This window comes from Phyllostomus discolor, chromosome 13 (genome assembly GCF_004126475.2).
Source record: "Phyllostomus discolor isolate MPI-MPIP mPhyDis1 chromosome 13, mPhyDis1.pri.v3, whole genome shotgun sequence".
Taxonomy (NCBI): Eukaryota; Metazoa; Chordata; class Mammalia; order Chiroptera; family Phyllostomidae; genus Phyllostomus; species Phyllostomus discolor.
This window is the reverse complement of record NC_040915.2, coordinates 72,383,410-72,404,440: the sequence shown is the minus strand read 5'-3', so window position 1 is coordinate 72,404,440 and position 21,031 is coordinate 72,383,410. Positions and strand designations below refer to the sequence as shown.

Here is a 21,031-nt window from a genome sequence, read left to right as displayed (position 1 = left end):
TCTCAAGAGATATATTCACTAAACATTGCCATTCTGACTCTGTTGTTTATAAAATTCCTTGGTTCTTTTGATTTTAAAGAACATTTAGTATTAAGAAGTTGTCTTCACTTTATTTATTTCCTTACCCAAAGACATTTTTTATTGCTTTTAGAGAGAGAGGAAGGGAGGAGAGAAAAATATTAATGCAAGAGAGAAACAACAATTGGTTACCTTCCTATATCACCCAGGCTGGGGATTGAACCTGCAGCCTAGGTATGTGACTTGACCAGGAATCAAACCTGCAACCTGTCAGTTATGAGCCAATGCTCCAACCAACTGAGCCACACCGGCCAGGGCTTCACATAATAAAGTGCTATCCAGGTACTTCCTTTCTAGTTGACTTTAGTAAAACTTCATAGAATTATGGAAACTGGTAGATGAACTAAATTATTTGTCATTGTCCTTTCATTCCTCACTTACCATTTTACATGCGCCCAGAAACTCTTTCACTGCTATTTCCTAATTATCCGAGCATACTGGGTGATTTTAGGTGCTATCTGGAAAGACAGAACACCAGTGTAACAACCTGAATCTATAAGGAACTTTGAAATTTATAAGGTACTTTCAAATTATGATTTTGTATTTGAGTCTCAAAACAATGTTAAGAAGTGAGCAAAGCATGGTGTATAGCCATGTTTGCAGGGGTGCAAACTTGGTCTCAGCTTTCACACAGCTTTCTGTTCCCAGAGGTCTTCCAGTTCATCACTTGGAATTCAACACAAACTATGCCCCTGACTCCAGTTACCAGGTCTGATGCTTGCTTCTCCCCAGGAGCGACTGTGGAGTACTCCACTTCATCCATCCCTCAGCACCTGGTCGCTTGTTTGATCAACATAGGAATTTTGAGGTAGAACTGAAAATAGAATGTACTTTGGTTAAAGAAAAGAAAAAGACCTGGGTTCAAAGAATGGCTCCATCACTTGCTAGCTTTGTGGCTATGGGCAAGCTACTTAATGCTTAGAGTTTTGGTTTTTAAAATTAGAATAGTTTTGCAAGTTTGTAAAACTTACATTATATAATGCACATTGTTAAAACAGCACCATGCCAGGCCCATAGCAGGTACTGGACAAATACTCTTTTTCATCTGTAAATCTTACTTATTCCTCACACGTGAGTGCTGTTCCACATAAAGCCCTTCCCAACCTCTCTCATTTTCCAATTACACTTTACCTGGTACCCCTCAGAGCCCACCTCATTGTTCTCAAATTATTTTTCTTCTCTTTGACAAACATGTAGTATTAAGTGCAAACTTTGGAAACTGAGCTGACCTCTAGACAGAAGTACAAGGAGCCTTCAGTCAGGTACGGACAGACTTCTTACCAGTAGACATGCAGGGAGGCTTCAGTAACCAACAGTGACAAGTGTGCAGATGGCAAGACTAGATTGCAATGCAGAAGACTGAGCTCAGCCTGCAAGGGGAACACATTTTTTCAGTGACATTTAAACAGAGACATGAAGGATTAGAAAAAGCTGCTCATGTAGGATAAAAAAAAATAATATTCCACAGAGTGAGAACAGCAGGTGTGAATACCTGAACTGGGGAGAAAACTTGAAAAGCTGGTGTCACCAGAGTGCACTGAGTGACACGATTGTGGCCTGACATGAGGTCAGAGAGGCAGGCCAGAGCCCAGCCACAGAGAAGCTGAGACTTCAGGGGAGCTGAGACTTCAGGAAGATGAGACTTTGAGACTTGCAGGTCATCTTGGAGATAGGGAGGGGGATGGGCGAGGGAAGGAAATGAGGGCGATAAGGGCTATGTTATGAAACAGGTCACCCCTGGGGCACCTGGAGCTCCACTTCCCTGGGGAACTTCAGCACACAGGGTCCATTGGACACACACCCAAGAGGCCAGGGGGCTGAGCTCTTGATCAGCCGTATTTCTGTGCTCCTTATGGTGTTAATTCTCACGCACTTCTGGCTTACCGTTTGCAGGGCTAAGACATTCATAGAAGGAATGGAGGGGTAGCAGGAGGGTACCAGGGAAAGGGGGAGGCCTGAACCCCTCCAAGAAGACGTGGCTATCTTTGATTTTCGCTATCCTTTAAGCACTCAGGAAGTTCTTCCTTAGCTCAAACCACAATTTCTGTTACTACCATTTAATCTCAACTCACATTTACTTCTTCCTCTGACAGATGAAGTTTGTTCGTACAAAGACAGGTGGTGTAGGATAGCGTAATAAGCACTCTGCTCCTGGAGTCAGACACACTTGAGTGTGAATCCAGATTCTCCACCAATTAGCTATGTGACAACAGACTTTTCCTTGCCACTCCACACTTGTTTCCTCAGAAGTAATAAAATGAGCATAATAATGATGCACAGCTATTAGGGTGGCTGTGAGGATTAAATGCAATTATATATATAATGTTCCACAGTTATAAGCTCAATGAACTTCAGTTACAGATATAATAGCAAACACTTAATGTGATACTTGCAATGCACCTGGCACTAGAATTTCTGCTGAATTTAAGCTGAGTATGAATTAGGCTCTAAATTTAGTTCTCTCTTTTATTAAGCCATTTTCTTTGTTTTCTGTATGGCATGAGGTTTTTTTTTTTTTTTAGCAACTTCCTGTTTATTCAAAGTAGAATTTAAAGAAATCTAAGGTCTTTGTGTTAATTTACTAAAAATTCAAAACATCATCCCCTACTTGGTCAGTCTCAGAAAAGTGCTGATTCCCTTCTCTCTTTTCACTCTGACCTGAAGGTGAAAGCCAAGGCAGTGGGTCATTTGCAAGGAGATTTAAAGAATAAACCCTTTACTTCCTCCTCATTTCCACTTCAGCTACACAGGAAAACAGGGCCGAGGGTGCATCCCTTCCCTCCTGCATAAAAACAAGAGGCATCTCCTCTCCCTCCTGAGATTTGATTCCACTCTCAAGGCCTTCAAGGTCTTTGGGGACTGACAGCAATGTCCAGTGGCTTATTGATCTGGGTTACGTCTATGCATCATAAATGCCAGAAACAGAGGGACTAGGATGTGCTACAACTCTGCTTTCTCTTTTTATGAACAAACTTTCCCCAATTTTGACTTTTCAGTCTTTCATTTTATTAACGGAGTCTTTTCATACTCGTTCCTCAGCCTCAACAATACTAAACCTCTTCTAATCCTTTCCAAGGAGGCTGTATGCTCCACTTACTTGTGCTCTCCTGGAAGCGAGGAATTCATCACCCCTGCTCCCCATCGCCATGTTCAGACCATTGCTTTGTCCACATGGCTCAACTGCCTCTTCCTTTATGGAGCTCATAAAAGGCAATATGTTGCTCTGTTGCATCCTCCTCAAAGTTCTCTACCAACTTCCCTGTACTTTGCCCTTTTTTCTCAGTGACTGACTTCCCCTTCTGAAGAATGGTTGATGTCTCTTCTCATCCCCACCATCACCTGTGGAACTGTCCATGATTCTTGCTAAAAATGCTTCTCATAGGCTAACCTCACGTGTTCTTTTCATTTCTTTTAAATTCCAGAGACCTGCAAACATAAACCAACTTTCCATCCAGTCCAGCTGAATATTTAGTGAGTTCAGAAAAGAATTGATTTATTAACCTGGATGCGAACCTGAAATTTCTCTCTCTGTTTGTTCCTTTGAGTGTTATAACTTTATTTGTTTTGATTTCATTGTTTAAAAAAATTCTGGCAGTAATATTTGCTTGTTGCAAAAATAATTCAAATTTGTACAGAAACATGTAAATTGAAAAATTACTGGTTTCTGATCTCCTGAACTCCAAGCTATCTTCTACTTGCAATGTACTCAGTCACTTAGCAGGCCCCCCAAACACAGATGTGCTTACAGAGATTCCACACTGAAGACACCCAATCCCCCAAATTCCTCTCTGACAGTTATCCCTGCCCTTCCTTCTCTCTCAAATACTTGCAACCCCTACAATTGTGTCTTACACTTATTGTTACCACCAGATGTCTTTTCTGTGATATCTGTTAGACTTGGCATATAATTAACCATTTCACAAATGAACTTAACTGCCACTCCAGGATATCTCAACACCCCAAGCTCCTCCTGATCCACCTTGCCATGCTGCAGCCTTTGAGAATGGTTTGCCAAATGTTCCTAGAGAAAACCTTGAATCAATCTGGACTGGATTCACCACATATCCATTCTTTGTTCGGTCTACTGATACTCACATCTGCTTTTATTCAACTTTCATTAATTAATCATGCCATTTTCTAGAAATTTTTCAGTCTCTCATTCTCCTCAAGGTCCCAGTTCTGCCAAGCTTCCCACTCATAGTGATGCATGGGTCACCGGCCAGCAGTGATCATGGAATGCTGCAGATGGCTTGACGATATGTGAGAAAAAACATTCACAGACACAGACTAGTTTCTGTGGAGAAGTAGGGATGGAATGGCCACCCCCTCTAGTGGGGAACGTGCTGATTTACTGTCCAAACCTGCTTTTATTGGGCTCGTTTTTGCATAATAATTCAGGTAAAGTACAGTACTAATTAAGGGGAAGTAAGGAACAATAGATAACAAGGAACTCTGCCGGTCTATTTTGAGTCTGGGTCAAAGAGCTGAAATACTTTGAGCAACAAACTAACTTCCTCCTTGGACCCTTCTCATTCAACTGAGAGCATTCTAAACAAATCAGGCTTCACAGTAATTTACATATTCTTTCTTAGGCCTGATCACCCGGGGAATCTGCCCTTTTCAGCACAGAGCTGCACCACCCTGTCATTGTTTCAGGCTTAGGTGGAGCATGGGAACTCAGGCAACCAAGAGATAAGGAGATTTTCTCCCAGACAATGAGAACTCAGGCTATGTCAAAGCCGAGGAGCGAGGGTCCATCACCCCCTTTTGCTGCAGCCCCCAAAGTCCTTCTTTTGGGGGGCCTCCCAAGTGATCGTGCCTGTCTTAGGTCATTCCCCCCTTGGGGAATCTTACCCATCTTTGGCTAACCGACCAGACTTTGGGGTTCAGTTATGAATGAAGCAGCAGAAGCAGTGCTCCTGCCAGGGAGAGAAGCTTTTATCTCCTTGCTGGCTTACGGTTCCAAGGGTGTTCCCTTAGCCTTAGCCTAGGTGGGGGTTACAGCTTCTGATACCAGGCAGGGCGGTTCCCAACATCATAGCACATGACTTCATTGCTTATTTTACCAACATATAATCTCTCTCATTTGAGCAACTTCAAATTCCTTTCTTCTTGCCTCAACACCTCTGTGTATCCTTCCTCTTTCTTCTCTTTCCCATTTCCTAAATCTGAGGTTGAACCACCAACCACTGTTCTTAGTCCAAGTTCCCCCTTCCTCTTTGGTACTGGGTCCCTCCATCAGTTATCATCCTTCTCCTGCAACTTAAGTCTTTCTCTGAGTTGATGTTCAAGTTTTTGCTTATATGACCTTCTCTACAAACCCTTACTTATCATCTGTCCATAAAGTCTCTTCTCATCACTTTCCTATCCCTCTTTTATTCCTGCTATCAAATGATTTGAAAGTCTAATGAAACCAATCACATACACTAGTTTTGTACCTACTCTTCTTGCTTAACATTTTTCCATGATGTAATGCCCCCCTTCCCTCCATTGAAACTCCTCTCAAGGTCATTGGTGATTTTCTGATTACCAAGTCTCCCAGCTAATTGCTATCCTGATCAACTCAGCCCTGGTGCTGTCACAAGACTCACCCTTCCCTTCACTCCCTGGCACAGTACTATCTTCATCTCCAGTCACTTTGATGACCCTTTCCCCATCTCTGTCCCTTGTTCCACTGCTTCCCCTGCCCTCATGAATGTAGGTGTCCTTAGATCTCTTATCTCTTTATATCTCTTTTCCAAATATCATCCACTTCCATTATTTTAATCATCACTCTATAAGAATGACTCTCAAATCTTCATTTATAAACTATTGCCTCTTCTGAAGACTAAATTTAAATTTCCAGATGACTTACCATATCTGGAACACAAAATATACCAAATAAGATCCATGATCCATCATTTTTCTTCCCAAGTCACCATTCCTGCTATCTTCTCTGTAATTTATGATGGCATAAAAGTTTTCCCATATGCCATGACTGAGTGACCTTTTCTGCCTTGCTCTATGTCAGTCACTTCCCAAATCCAATGTCATACCTTCGCATTTTCTCCAGAATCAGATGTCTCCCCTTCACACTACCCCACATCAGCCCTCTTTCCTCTTACTACACTTACTGCAATCATTTCTCCTATTTTTTCCATTCCATGTCTCCAATTCTGCCAGGTTAATTTTTCCAAAGCTGTTTTTTTATTATCTATTTACATGCTTTAAAATCCCCAACAGCTCCCATCTATCTATCAAACTAAGTCTAGGCCCTTTAATAGTCATTAAAGGCTATTTACTCAACTATTTACTTATTTACTCAACTATTAACTATTTACTTAACTACTTTCCAGTGTTATCCACTACCATATCCCTAAATGTGTCCATTGGACAGATAAACTAAGTCATTAATTTCCCCGTCTCAGGTCTGAAACTTTCCCACTTCTACATTTTTGCTCATGTTGTTCTCCTGTCAAGGATGCCATACTTCTCAGTCCTTTTCTGTTGAAATCCTATCTTTGCTTCAGAAAGGTTTTTAATGCTGCTGCATCATGTGCCTTTTACTGTTAAAGATATAACCTACCTTTCATCTGATTGATTCTCTATATCTTACTCTTAATCTGTTTTGCATCTTAACCATTTGTGAATGTGCTACCTTCTTTCTAATGATGTCTCATGCTCACTATAGATTATCTTTAAAACTACTTTCCAGGTATTTTGCTCATTTCTGCAGATTTAAAAATGAATAAACATTTCCCTACATTCCCTAAGAAATATTGTACAAAACTTCCTTATCCACAGAAAGCCTGTATTTAAGTTTCTCTTCCTTATTCTCCAGTACAGGGTTCTCATTCACCCAGAAGTTGAGTGAATTCCTATTACAACTCCTTAAAGGATGAAGAACATAGAGAAAGTGAGGCCATTTTACTGTTCTGGTGAGAGAGAGTGTGCATTCTTATATCCCTGTGTTGGAACTCGGATTGCAAATCTTTGCCCCACAGGGAAGACTGTAGACTAGTGATTAAGACAGACTCCAAAGCACCCAGTTACAAATTTACTTGACCAAAGCTATGGTAGAAGCATGTGGTGTGGGCACAGTAAGAGCCCAGGGAGTGGAAGCAGGGAAACATGAGTCAGAAGGCAGAAGGAACTTGGCAGCTACTCAGCTCTGTGAAGTTGTCTTGGCCTGACTTCATTAATTATTCTGAAACACAAATTTCCCAAACACTTGACATAGTAAAATTCTCTTGCAAGTATTTACAGAAGTGCCATCACTTTTAGAAGCTATGTTATTGTTCTACGTGGTCTGGATACAGAAGCTCTTATTGTTCCTCCTTCAAGTCCTGGAGCTGGTATGTTGGGCTCTCCCTGGACACACCTGGCTGACAGGGAAATCCAGGTCTGTTAGAGTGCTGAGTGAGGGGCAGCAGAGGATGAAAATCAAAGAACAGATGGTTCTGCCCCATAGCAGCTGTGAGGTCAAGCTATTGAACTTCTCTTGAATTCAAATTGAAAAAAAGAAGAAGAAGAAGAAGAAGATAGTAATAGTGCCTAGTCCTTATTTATGGACAAATCAGTAGAAAATAGCATTTATTAAGTTTATGCTAAGGGCCAGGCATTGCACCAGGTGACTTTTATGTTTTAATTCATTTAATTCTTATGAACAGCTACAAGGTAGGTAGTATTATTATTCTTATTTTAGGATGAAGACACTGAGGTTTAGAGGAATTCAATAACTTGCTCAGGGTTACAGAGGTAACAAGCAGAAGCTCCAGAATAAACCTGTCTGATACCAAAGACTTTGCTGTTCTCCATCACTCCATTCAGCCACTCCAAACCACACCCTTCCTTAGAAGTGGCAGTGGCCTTCAGGACAAAGTTCCAACATTAAGAACTGGAGAGTGACATCTGCCTCTACAAGGTGCGCCTCTCAAAACACCCATTGATCCCCAACCTTTCCTTTTCTTTGGGAAATTACTCTTCTTTGGGAAATTCTATTCACCTTGTCAAGGTTGCACTCAAGTGTGACCTATTTCCAAACTTTCCCAGCTGTCTCTCTCTCCACTAGCCCCTAAGCTTAACCCATGACTCTGTCTTCCAGGCCACTTGCATACAATAGTCCTCATCACACAATTTTACAGTTTAAAGACAGAGACTGGTAAGATACTTGGCAGAGAGTAAGCATTCAATTAAAGTTTTCTGATTTAATGAATGAATAAATGAACTATAACAGTATACCCATTATTGAATCTCTCTAGCTATCAGTTTTTGTAATCTTTACAATACATGACTAGTCTTTCATATCTCACATATATGTCTGGAGAATTTAATGAAATTTGTTGCATGTCTTAAAAATAAAACCATTAGACTTCCGGCCTAGATAGAGGCAAACGTAGATACACTGTGCCTCCTCGCATAACCAAGATAGGGACAACAACAATTTAGAAATGGAATAACAACCAGAACTGACAGAAAATTGAACTGTATGGAAGTTGGACAACCAAGAAGTTAAAATAGACCTGTTCATCCAGACTGGTAGGAGGGGCGGAGTCGGGCTGCCAAGCACAGATTGCAGTGCGAAGAGCAGAGAGCGTTGGGACCAGGCGAGTAAGGTGTCAGGGGTGTGCAAGACCACAGCAGGTGGACCCTGAGCACGCCAGCGGCAGCTGGCAGACCCTAGCCAAAGGGTGGCAACTGGCAGACCCAGCAAGGTGGCGATTGCAAAGCAAGGCACTGCACGCAACCCAGGATCACAGCGCTGGGAAATAGAGCCTTGGGACATTGACTGAAAACACCTGTGGGGGTTGAGGTGCAGGGAGAGACTCCCAGCCTCATAGGACAGGTTGTTGGAAAGTCCCACGGGGTGCACAAGCCCACCCACATGGGAATTGGCACCAGAGGGGCCCAGTTTGCTCAGGGGAAGCGGCGAAAGGACGTCACAACCCAGTGACTGGGGTGCCGCGCCCTGGTGAACACCTAAGGCCCCGCCCCTTTATGTAACAGGTGCGACCAGACCAAAGGGCGGGGGGGGGGGGGGCGATGGCTCAAACAGAATTCAAAGCCTCTCCATCAGTACTTTTAAGCAACTGAGAGATAGCCAACCTATCAGATGCACAGTTCAAAGGACTGGTGATCAGGATGCTCACAGAATTGGTTGATTTTGGTCACAAATTAGATGAACAAATGCAGGCTATGATAAGAGAAATGAATGAAAATGCACAGGGAACCAATAGTAATGAGAAGGAAACTGGGACTCAAAACAATAGAGTGGACCAGAAGGAAGAAAGAAACAACCAAACAGAAAAGAATGGAGAAATAAGAATTCAAAAACATGAGGAGAAACTTAGGAACCTCCAGGACATCTTTAAACATTCCAACATCTGAATTATAGGGGTACCAGAAGGAGAAGAGGAAGAGCAACAAGTGGAAAAGTTATCTGAACAAATAACAAAGAATAACTTCCCCATTCTGGCAAAGGAAGTGGACTTTCAGGAAGTCTAGGAAGCTCAGAGAGTGCCAAAGAAGTTGGACCCAAGAAGGAACACACCAAGGCACATCATAATTGCATTAGCCAAGGTAAAAATGAAGGAGAGAATCCTAGAAGCAGCAAGAGATAAGGAGACAGTAACCTACAAGGGAGTTCCCATCAGACTGTCAGCTGATTTCTCAAAAGAGACCTTGCAGGCAAAAAGAGGCTGGAAAGAAGTATTCCAAGTCATGAAAGACAAGGACCTACATTCCAGATTGCTCTATCTAGCAAAGCTTTCATTTAGAATGGAAGGGCAGATAAAGTGCTTCTGAGATAGGGTCAAGTTAAAGGAGTTCATCATCACCAAGCCCTTACTATATGAAATGTTAAAGGGACTTATTTAAGAAAAAGAAGATTAAAAAAAACATGTATAGTAAAATGACAGCAAACTCACAATTATTAACAACCACACCTAAAACAAAAACAAAAAGAAACTAAGCAAACAACTAGAACAGGAACAGAACCACAGAAATGGAGATCACATGGAGGGTTAGCAATGGGAGCAGGAGAGGGGGGGAAGGTACAGAGAATAAGTAGCATAGATGGTAGGTAGAAAATAGACAGGGGGAAGGCAAGAATAGTATGAGAAATGTAGAAGCTAAAGAACTTATGACACATGAACATGAATAGTATGAGGAGAATGTGGGTGGGAGAGGGTGTGCAGGGTGGAGGGGAATAAAGGGGGGGGGACAAGTGTAATAGCATAATGAATAAAATAAAAAAATATAAATAAATAAAACCATTAGATGAAGCCAAGCAGTTGTTTCTTTTACAAACAATAAATGGAAAGGAAAAACAAAACAGTTTAACAGTGGGGAGGTTTTCATTCACATTAATCCATGCAAAAGAGAAATATCAATCAGTTGTCTCTCACAGGCCCCTAACTGAGGACTGGGCCCATAATCCAGTCACGTGCTCTGGCTGGAAATTGAACCAGTGACCTTTTGCTTTGTAGGTCATCGCCCAACCCATTGAGCCACACCAGTCAGGGTGCATGTGTATTTTGATGGTACAGATCTGTAAGAAGAAAAGTCCTTAAGGCTTTGTAGACAAAGAGCCTTGAGTCTGAGAAATAGTCCCACCATATATAAGTTGAATTTTGGGAGGATTCAATGAGTTAATCCATACAAAGTGCATAGCATTATTCTGGGGGCAAAGTATACCCTCAAATATTATTATGATCATGATGTGGAAGAAGAAAATGATAATGGAGGTGACTATAAATCATGAAAATCTGATTGCTTCTCATCATGCTAAGCATATCCTGTAAAAAATAAAGAAACAATCTAAACAGGAGCCCATCATCCCTTGGTTTTATAGACATCACAAAATCAGAACCATATCTACAGCAGCACTGGGCCTGGGCATAGTCCCTTTTCCTGACTGGGGGCTGACAGGGGCCGAATTTTGTGATTTCTTTCTTCTTTCTTCTTCTTCAAGACAGGGGAAGAGAGGGAGAAAAATATCAATGTGTGGTTGGCTCTCATGTGCCTTCTACTGGGGACCTGGCCTGAAATCCAGGCACTTTTGGAACCACACTGCCTGGTTTCAGAAGCTGTAACCCCCCCATGGCTAAGGTTGAGTGAGCAACCTTCAGACCATAAGCCACTAAGGAGACAAAGTTTATCTCCCTGGCAGGGGTGCCGCCTCTTCTCCTTTTACTTCACCCTGCTTGGCCCCCAGTGCTTGATCGGTTAGCCAATGATGGGTAAGATTCCTTAAGGGAGGAATGACCTAAGACAGGCACAATCATGGGGCCCCTAGGGAAGGACTTGGGGGCTACAGAAAAAGGGGGTGATGGACCCTGGCCCCTCAGCTTTGACATAGCCTGAGTCCTCATTCTGTCTGTGAGAAGTCTCCTAATCTCTTGGCTACCTTACTTCCCCTGCCTGACTTGAGCCTGAAACAATGCCAGTGGTGGGTGTAGCCCTGTGCTGGAAAGGGCGGGTTCCCTAGGGTGATCAGGCCTAAGAAAGAATGCATAAAATCCTGTGAAGCCTACTTTGCTAATACCCTTAATTTAAATAATAAAGGACCAAGCAGGAAGTGAGTTTGTTCTCCAAAGTTTTATGGCCCTTTAACTATCTGACCCTGACTCAGAATAAGCCCTCATAGTTTTTGAATGTTACTATTGTTTAATCATTTCTGCCTGACAATGATTGATGAGCTTTATTCCTGTGCAAATTGAACTGAATTAAAGCTTGCCAAAGCAAGGGTCGGGGAGCTCTCCCCTTGAGAGAGTGGCCACGCCATCCCTTTTCCTCTACAGGACTTGGTAGTCCATGTGAATTTGTCTTGTATCTCATCCACAGCGTACAGTGTCTTGTATGCTGCAGACACTGCGGGTTGGTGTCTACGTCAAGGCACATGCCCTGACTGGAAGTGGAACCAGCGACCCTTCTGTTAGCAGTCTGGCACTCAATCCACTGAGCCGCACCAGCCAGGGATCTTTTTCTCCTCCTAGTGTTTCTGATAAGCATTGAGGCAGACAGGGCTCAGCTGTTCCTCCTGCCCCAAACCAAAAACAATGGTATTTAGATCAGCAGCAAAGGTAATAATGATACTTATTTCTCCAAGAGATGTTTTCGTTCTGCCTAGACTAAGAGCTCCAGTCACATGAATGCCAGGAATGCATTAAAAAAATTATCCCATGCTAACAGCAGGAATTGAAACATATTATACATTTTTTCCTGAAGAGTTTGCAGTCCCTTGTCAGCAATTATATTTTTCTCTTATTCCCATTCAAATGTTTGATTGCCAGAGCCACCTGTGACAGCTTTCTCACGGAAACATAACACGGGCTTCCTGGAGGTTGCTTGAGAGCAGCATGACAGTGGCTTCTCCTGTGCACAGGGTGGCGGCAGTGGGCAAGGGTCCTCCTGGGTGGCAGGAAACTTCTGCCTTCCCCAATCGTTCAGACAAAATTCAGTTCAGCACACACTTTGAACCCCATTTACCTGCCAGGTCCTCTGTCTCATGCAGATCCAAGAAGGGACAACATAATCTGGTCATCATGTCACTGTTTCCTGTTCTGACCCTGAACTTCCCTTGGCAGGTGACGGCAGTCCCACACTGGCAGACAGGATTAGAGAACAATGTGGGGGAGCCCGCTATCTCTCAGTCCCACACGTGTTTTTTGGCTGCTGTTTTAAATAAACGTGTTTCTTCCCTCCCTGTGTCCCATAGGGCATGTGCCATTTTTCAAAATCCACTTAGAATAGCACAAGCAGGTCACCTGACTTGCCTGCGTGGGGCTCTGGTTTCAGCCTCTTGGCTCAGTGCCGGTGTCTATTGATCTCGAAGTGCTTCTCTTGGCATTTGTTCTCTGCATCAAGATGGGGTCCACACAGATTCCAGATCATCCCACCTGCCCTCATTCCCCTGCCCACTCCCCAAGTCCCTGCTCTTAGTGAGTAATTTTGCTTCCTACTTTACCAAGATCTATGTGTGTCTAAGGTTTTCATATGCTATCTTTACTCACAGCACCACTGCTGCTACAGCTGTCTCTATTCTTCTCACTCTTCCTAGTACAATGAATACATTTCTTTCCAAAGGGGAACTAACTTCTCCCTGCCTATCTCAGGGGCTGTTCTCTCTTCTCTCATCAGAGTCATTCCCTCCCTCAAAATCTCTAAGTACCTCAGTCCCCAAACTCCCATCTTGCTCTTGACCTCTGAGCATAATTAGCTGGAGTCTCCTCCATGCAGCAGTGCCCCGAAGTATAGAGGTTCTCCCTCCTTGTAACATGTGGTGTCCCACTTTTCTGGATCTTTACCCATTTCTTTGACTATCCTTCTTCAGTTTCCTCTCTTAATTGTGGCCTCACCCCTTCACTTAGTTCTCACTCGCTCATCCGTCCAGTCATTCAAGATTTATAGGTGACCTACTCTCTGCCTGGTCCCCATCCAAGGTACAGGAGGACAACAGTGAACAGGACAAACAAGGCCGCTTCATAGAGCTTTCCTTTGATGGGAATAGACAGACAAGACACAAGCACATATATTGGAAGTAAAAATAATTTGGGATAGTAAGAGAAAATATGAAGAACAAGAAACAAGGTAATGAGATAGAGAAGCTCCAGGTGGGGAAGGTGGGCAGAAACTGGCTTGGAAAGAGGCCCCAGGGAGTGCCACCCTAAGAAGAAATCATTTGAAGCAGGACCTGAATACAAGAAACGAGCCACAGCACGAAGAGCAGTCTGGGCAGGGGGGTGTTTGCTACAAAAGCTCTGTAATGGGGTGGGTGGGGAACTTGGTAAATTTGAGGTGCATTTTAAGAAATTAAGTGTGGCTATAACATTGTGGACAAGACAGGGAATGGTAGACATGAGTGTGAAGAGAGAGCCAGAGTTCAGGGGAGGCCTTGTCAGGCTGTGGTGAGGAGTCTAGATTTTATTTAAGTGCAGTAAGGTGCCATGAGACAGCTTTGCACAAGAAAGATGCATGATTTCACAGAGTGTTCTGGCTACTGTTTGGAGACTGAAATAGATGGTTTCACCCATCAACAGGAAGGAGAAGACAAACATCAAACTGGAAAAAGTAAAAATAAAACATACAGAACCAAAAAACAACAGCAAGGACTAAGGCCAAACTGGAAGAAATAAAAAAGGAATAACAAAGAGTTTAAACAAGTTAAAAACTCTTCACACAAGGTCAAATCTACTTCAAGGAACTTACGGTGTTCGCAGAAGTGACTGAGAGCCACCACCCACATGCCAGAGAAATGTCAGAACACCAAAAAGATCAAATGAGTCTATCTCCAATAGAAGAGAGGCAATTTCATTGTTCCTAAAACCTCTTGTAAAATCCTCAAAGTGACTATTAAAATTGGGGTCAGAAAATATTTATAAAAGAACACTTAAGCACAGATAGAAGTGAGAAGAAATTATGTAAAACTAAGCCAGCTGTCACTGTGGTGGTGGTGGTGGTGGCAGCTGGTTGGCGGTTGAAGTGATAGCTTACAAAGTTATCAGACAGAAAAAGTCTTGGCAACTCTACATATTTGGGCAAGGCTTTTAATAAGATCAGAGTCTCAAATATGATTGGAAACTTATCAGTAATCTGTTTCAAACTTATATCCTATAGAAGAGTTTCTATTTCTGCAATATCCCAGTAATTGTTTGGGTAACAACTGCTTGAACATAACAAAAGGTAATTCTCTTCACGTTGGAATCTTTTGAAATACATTGCTAAAAACCTATTTATATGTAAACCACAGATCCTACCTCTTTTCTCTGAATCATTGTAAGGCTAATTCCTGTCACATATGCTCTGTTTGAAGTTTTCTGAGTGTGCCATGGTATAAACATGGAATTAGGGAGATACACTGGGGTTTTTATACCAAAACCCATACCAAAGAAGTCTAACTCACAGCCCTTTGTCAAGCTGGCGTGTGGTCTCTAAGATCGTGCCAAAAGGAAGAATTCTTTGAAATCTAGATTTCATAAAAGTATTAACAGGTTATGATAATTGGTTGAAACTAATACATTTTTGTAATCCTCACCTGGGGATATGTTTACTGATTTTTGAGAAAGAGGATGGGGGGGGGGGAGGAAAGAGAGACAGACAGACAGACATTGACTGGTTGTTTCCCATACTTGCTCCAACCTGAAATGGAACACACAACCTAGGCATGTGCCCTGACCGGAAATTAAACCTGCAAACTTTTGTTGTACAGGACAACACTCCAACCAACTGCACCACCCAGCCAGGCCAAAACTAATAAATTTTAACAGCAGTAAATACAGAGTTTCATATTAACTTTTCTAAAATTCCCCGGAAAGTACAAAATGACTCTGCAACCCAGATTAAGTAAAAAATACTTAGGGATTTTAACTGACCATAAACTCATTATGAGTGAGATATGGCCGTAAACTTATTTAAATAGACATACCTTCTAAAGCAAACATGGCCATGAGTCCCTTGGATTTATGGGGTTCACACCACACAGGGAGCAGTCAGTTCCTGCTGTGGACGTCACTTTGAGAATCATGCTGACAAACTAAACACCCTCCTGAGAAAATGCTCAGGGTGGTGGTTAAGGGTTGGAAACTACCAGGAAGTCCACCCAAAGAAGCTGATGAAGCTCAGCCTCAAACAAAAAAGCGTGGGGCAGGAAGGACATGCAGAAATATCGCTCTTTGAGGAAAACGCACTGAGGACCACTTAACGGAGTTTGTGAGGGAGGAGTGTATACAATTTAACTGAATGTAGGGAAGAACTCCTTAAACAATGAAAGGGACTGACCAACCAAGCAGAAAGCTCTCATTCCTGAAAAAGGTCAAGCCTGTTTATCAGGAATGCTCTTGGGGAATTCCTAAATCAGAAAGAAGGTTGAATTAAATCAACTTCAACTTCTCATTCAAGTCTAACACACTGTGCTTCAAAGGCTGATCTTCAAAACATCATACAGTTTATGGCCTGGTGGCTCTCCGTCCAAGAAGAACATTCTATCTTGGGGACATTCTGTTGGTCTGTGATATATGAGGAGGGAGAATTTCCTGCGTGTGGCTCACTTACAGTCAGCTGATACTCTGACGTGCTTTTTTGGGACACCAGCTAAGCTGCCCCTTTGGGAAAGAGAGCAGGATGGAATAGGGGGTGGGGTGGACTGTTCTTGAATTAATCTTTCACTTCAGTTCCAGGCATTCCTAACCTGTTACTCAATTTGGGTTTAGGTTTCCTTTCCAGAGGAAGCACTGGAGCAGCTGCTGGGACGAGGGAGTCGCTAATATTTGGAAGAAGCCAAACCACAATCTAGCTACTTTTAAACTGAATGAACGAACAAACGAATAAACAAACAAGCAAACAAATAAATATGAATAGAGCAGGAGGGTGTTGCCCCCACGCTCAACACCACTCTTGCACTGACCGTGGATCACCTCACTAGGTGAGGAGGTGAACAAGGGAACGCGTGAACCTCATCCCTGCCCCACTTCTCCTAAGCAGGAATTATCTTGCGGCGTCAATGTACTCGCAACCAATTAATCAAGGCCAGACAAAGGCTAGAACGGGAGAACAGGAGGGGATGGGGCGTGGTCGGGGGGAGGCGAGGAGCCAGGAACCCTTTGCATTGGAGATGACGTAATTGCCTGAAAGACATTTGCTCTTCCCCTTCCCAGAGAGGCAGGCAAAAGTCTGTGCGGGAGCAGGAGTGGGGTTGCCTGGAGGGTGTGAGCTGTGGGACCAGGTGCCCGCGTGGGGAGATATGTGGAAAGAGGTGCGGGGATACGAAAGGGAGGCCTAGAGAGAGAGGGCCCGCAGGGAAATCTCCCGGGCAGGAGGTGTTTGCGCCGCTCCGAGCTCCGCCCCGCGCACAGCGCAGGGCTCGGAGGGGCACGCCTGCTTGGGGGTGGGGAGTGTGTGCACCAGTGGGTGGGCCCAGGGTGGTGGTGGGAGTGGAGAGCTGCCTGCGCATGTCAAGATCAACTGACCGCACACAGTCAGGGGCTCCTGGAGAAGGGCAGCTGGTCACTGGCCACCCAGGGTCGGGGCCCCGGCGAGATCCAGGGTCGAGCCCCGGGGAAGGGGCCACCCTCCTTTCAACCCCACCCCATCCCTGAGATCGCCGGCGAGACAGAAACAGCCACCTCCTTCCTGGTCCTTCCAGGCCTCCCAGGAGAGCCAAGGGCGGGTGTAGGCAGCAGAAGGGAACGAATTTTGTAGCTCCGACGGCCCTGGTGGCTTCGGGTGTGGGGGCACGCCCAGCTAAAGCAGCCTGTCAGAGCGGATGAAGCCGGCGCTCCCGCGTCTTGGTGGATCCTGGTCGGAGCGCAGCTGTTCCAAAGGGAGGTGAGGGGTGGATCAACATGGTCCCCTCCGACAGCCGGACCGCCTAGAGCCAGCCGTGCTGAGTGAGCCTTCACCGAGGTGCGAAGCTGAGAAGCCGCGGCGTAACCGGGATTTGAAATTCCGGGGTGGGCGGGGAAGGTGCTGTCCGCGGTGCTGATCCGGGTGCCCGCGGCGCGCTCGCAGGGAGCGCGCGGGTGCTGATTCTCGACCGCGAATCGAGGCGGCCTGCTAGGGCAGCTTCCAGCGGAAAGCGCAGCCCACTCGACAGCCCCGCAGAGTCTCCCCAGGCACCGGCGCGGGCCCTCCTTCCAGCCAGAAAGTCTCCCTTTGGGGCAGTTCGTCCCGAAGGGTTTCCTCGAAAGCATCTGAGAGGGCGCAGTTCTTGACCGAGGGAATCTCTCTGTTTAGCCCAGGAAGCCACCTGCCTAAGAAGATGCCTGCCTTCAACAGATTGTTTCCCCTGGCTTCCTTCGTGCTCGTCTTCTGGGGTGAGTAACGGCGCACTCCTGTGCGCGATTATCACGGCTACTCTGATAGCAGTAATAATGCTAACACTAATAACACTTACTGATGTCGTTGGTGACAAAAAGGGTCTCGGGTTGGCTTCCTCCTATGATGTCTGTCAGACGTGGAGCTGCATAGTGTTCCCTGAGAGCTGGGATTTGGAGACTGGAAAAACGCCTCCCCAACACCCCTATGTCACTGCTTTATTCCTGCACCTCCCTGGGTGGTTGATTCTCGCACCCCTCGGCCCGTTTGCTGATTATTCCGAAGTATTTTCCCCCCCCTTGCTAAAACAAAATGAGGTCACAAACCATTTTGGTTATGTCTCAGTGAGGAGTGAATTAAGAAACATTATTGAATCTTCAAGTGAATTTCTATATATTAAAAATAACTGGAGACATGGATTTTGAGATTTAAAATGCTTTAGTTATTGATCCATCAGCTTAATCTTAAGGAATGGGAGGAAAACTGGTTTAAGTCATGTACTGCTTGTGTGAAGTAAATTAGCATCCAAGATTGCATCTTTCTTCAACCCATGCCCCCACAAACATGGGAGCTACGGTGCTTTGGTGTTTGGGGAGCTGGGTTTCTGCCTCCAAAGATGAATACACTCTTGCTTGTCTGCTTCCAGGGACTGAGGCGACTTTCTTCCTCCAAGTAAGGGAGCCTAAGGGAGCCCTGCAGCTGCAGCAATAAGGTTAAGCAGAGTGGTATCAGATGTGGGCTTGGAGTGGGGTGCCTGCCTGTGCAGGGGCAGTTAATGAGGCTACATGATAATAGCTGAATATGTAGTTGAGAGAATGCTTTACTGTGTATCAGTGTATCCCTCAGTGGCTGAGTGTGTGTGCTAGTGTGTGTGTGAGCATGTTAGTATGGACATCTGAATGGACTGAAGAGGATATAGTGGGGGGACGTGGATGTCTGTGTGTAGGTAGTTGTGTAATTTTGGGTCTGTCTTGGTGTCTCTATTTAGGTCCTCAGGGGAAAAATAGGTGCTTTTCAGTTGATATATGGCTTGTACGTGATTGGAGTTACCTTCCTCAACACTATGAATTAATAACCAGTAAAATTAGAAGTAATTGTACCCATCAGCCCTATTGAAACTAAGCATGTGGAGTTACGCCCCCATGGTTGGCATGAACCCACTGTGCTTGTTCAGGATTGGACATGCTCATGGGACCTTCCTCTTTGCCTTAACATCACTTTATCAAGCCTCTAAGACCAGCTCTGACTGCCAACATTATCTGGATGTTGCACGTGACCAGACATGAAGAGGCAAGCTTCCTGTTGAACAAAATGTCAGATAAGACCATCTGGAAAGAATGGGAGCAGGGGAGAAATGCCAGTCCCAAGAACAGACTCTCTGCATCTATACCCAGTAGAAGAGGCTAGACCTGCAGATAAAGCAGACGCTGATCTCAGCTGCCTTAAAGATTTAAGGCTGGGATTTTCTCAGGGGAAGCTAAAACTGGGGACATGGGAGAGGAAGAGGTAGAGCAGGGTTGGGCTGAGATTTTGTAAAGCCTTTCTTCCCAAATTGTAATCAAAATTTTAGGGTCCCTGCCTGAATTCCAGTGGATGAGGAAAACATTCCACAGACCAAAGAGCTTTTGACTAGGACTTGAGAAGTTTAGATTGGAGTCTCAGCTCTGCAACTAGCTTGCTATGTGAAACCTTAGAGAATCTGGTTCCTTATGTGTGAAGTTTGGAAGTTGGTGCTGATGATATCTAACATCCTTTTCAGCTCCACACTGAATGGTACGGAAATACTTACAGAATATTACTAAAATTGGCAAAATGCTCACTCCCCTCTCTACACTCGCTCTACCCCCAAAAAACACCTGTAGATGAAGTGTGCACATTTCACCCATTGTTGCTCATTTTCAGCTGATTTGTAATCTGAACATTGGTTCAATGAACAGGAAAGATGCAGCAGCAAAAGAGGGACAGTCCAAGAAACCTGGTCATTAAATGTAAGAGAAGGAGTGTGGCTTCACACATGAAATTTTGTTTCGTTTGCATGTAATTTCAGTATTGGAAAGTACTTACCATAGACAGAGCTTCCTTGCCCAAGCTGATTTTTCATATGATGCAAAGATGAATACAAAGAATCTTTTACATTCTTTTACTGTCTGCATATATTGGAAAAAGTTCCCTTATTACTTTTAATAATTCATATAATAATAATAATGAAAGAAACAACCCTGCACTTGCCTGGGGCTTTATAATTTACGAAATACCATTACTTTTCCGGCCATTACTTTTTTTGGTCCCCACATCAACCCTATGGGGTAGTCAGGAGAAATAGTATTATTTCTAATTCAGAGAGGAGAACATGAGCTCAGGAAGGGGAAGGACTTGCTAGAGAAGTCTTGTATCCTGATTTGAGTCTTCCAGTGCTTGTTCTAGCACTTCTCATGAACACATTGCTGCTATGCAAAATTGCCAGGTATTCATCTTCCCTCTCATTTCTTTTTTGAACCACCCTTTTTCCCCTCCCCTATGCCATTGCCTTTTCTAGGACCTCACTCATCCTTCAGCTTCTTGTTCATTCTCTACTCTGTCTCTCCTGGTCTACTGTCCCAGATGTCCACTGATAGGGAGTGTTTTCCTTGCATCCCCCAGTAACCCACCTTATATCCTGTTCTTTCAAGGCTCTGCTAAGTGACTAGCTAATCTGACAGACCAAGTCATTACAGGGTATTAATGTCTGCAAGTAACTTTATTTGTTACTCCTTTTAGGAAGTATTTATATCCCAGTCAAAGCATCTATTATCTTAGTGCAAATGGGAAGCATTCTAGAGCAAGCTCAGGAGGGGCAATATAGCAGTGCCCAGAGAAGAGAAAGATTTGGGGGTGTTAGAGGAGTTTATTCAATATGCATTACTATCTACCTCATAATAGATAGATGCTATTCCTCAGTTAAATAAAATCATCATAGATATGTCAGTCTTCCTTTTCATAAGTTTCCTTATTGTTTAATGCTATGGAAATTGAAAAGGAGACCAAAGGTCAAGTGATTCATCCAGATTATTCCAGGAACTTGTTATATACAGTGAGCAATGTGGGTGGAACACCCGCCATTCCCATACTGCACCATGCATGGTCTTTTCTTGGACACCTAGAGGAGTTCAAGGAAAGAGAAGTG

General features: G+C 44.0%; 1 protein-coding gene and 1 long non-coding RNA gene across 6 annotated transcripts in view; one reads left to right on the top strand and one right to left on the bottom strand.

Moving 5' to 3' along the window:
* Positions 1–419: 419 nt before the first annotated feature.
* Positions 420–8,419, bottom strand: LOC118497913. Its single transcript, XR_004900428.1, has 3 exons — positions 6,399–8,419; positions 5,113–6,363; positions 420–4,272 (listed from the first exon to the last, which is right to left on the bottom strand). It is a non-coding gene; the product is annotated as an uncharacterized LOC118497913 (long non-coding RNA).
* Positions 8,420–16,744: 8,325 nt separating this feature from the next.
* Positions 16,745–21,031, top strand: part of SCN3B (sodium voltage-gated channel beta subunit 3) — a 29,160-nt gene continuing 24,873 nt past the window's right edge. The window contains exons 1-2 of one of the 5 annotated variants that reach the window (XM_036014276.1): positions 16,745–16,807; positions 17,793–17,867. In XM_036014276.1, coding sequence (XP_035870169.1) covers positions 17,813–17,867 — 55 coding nt within the window. In that variant the 5' untranslated portion in view covers positions 16,745–16,807; positions 17,793–17,812. Of the gene's footprint in view, positions 16,808–16,865; positions 17,868–21,031 lie in introns of those variants that run through there. The other 4 variants (XM_028528147.2, XM_036014275.1, XM_028528146.2 and 1 more) reach the window with 4 other exon arrangements.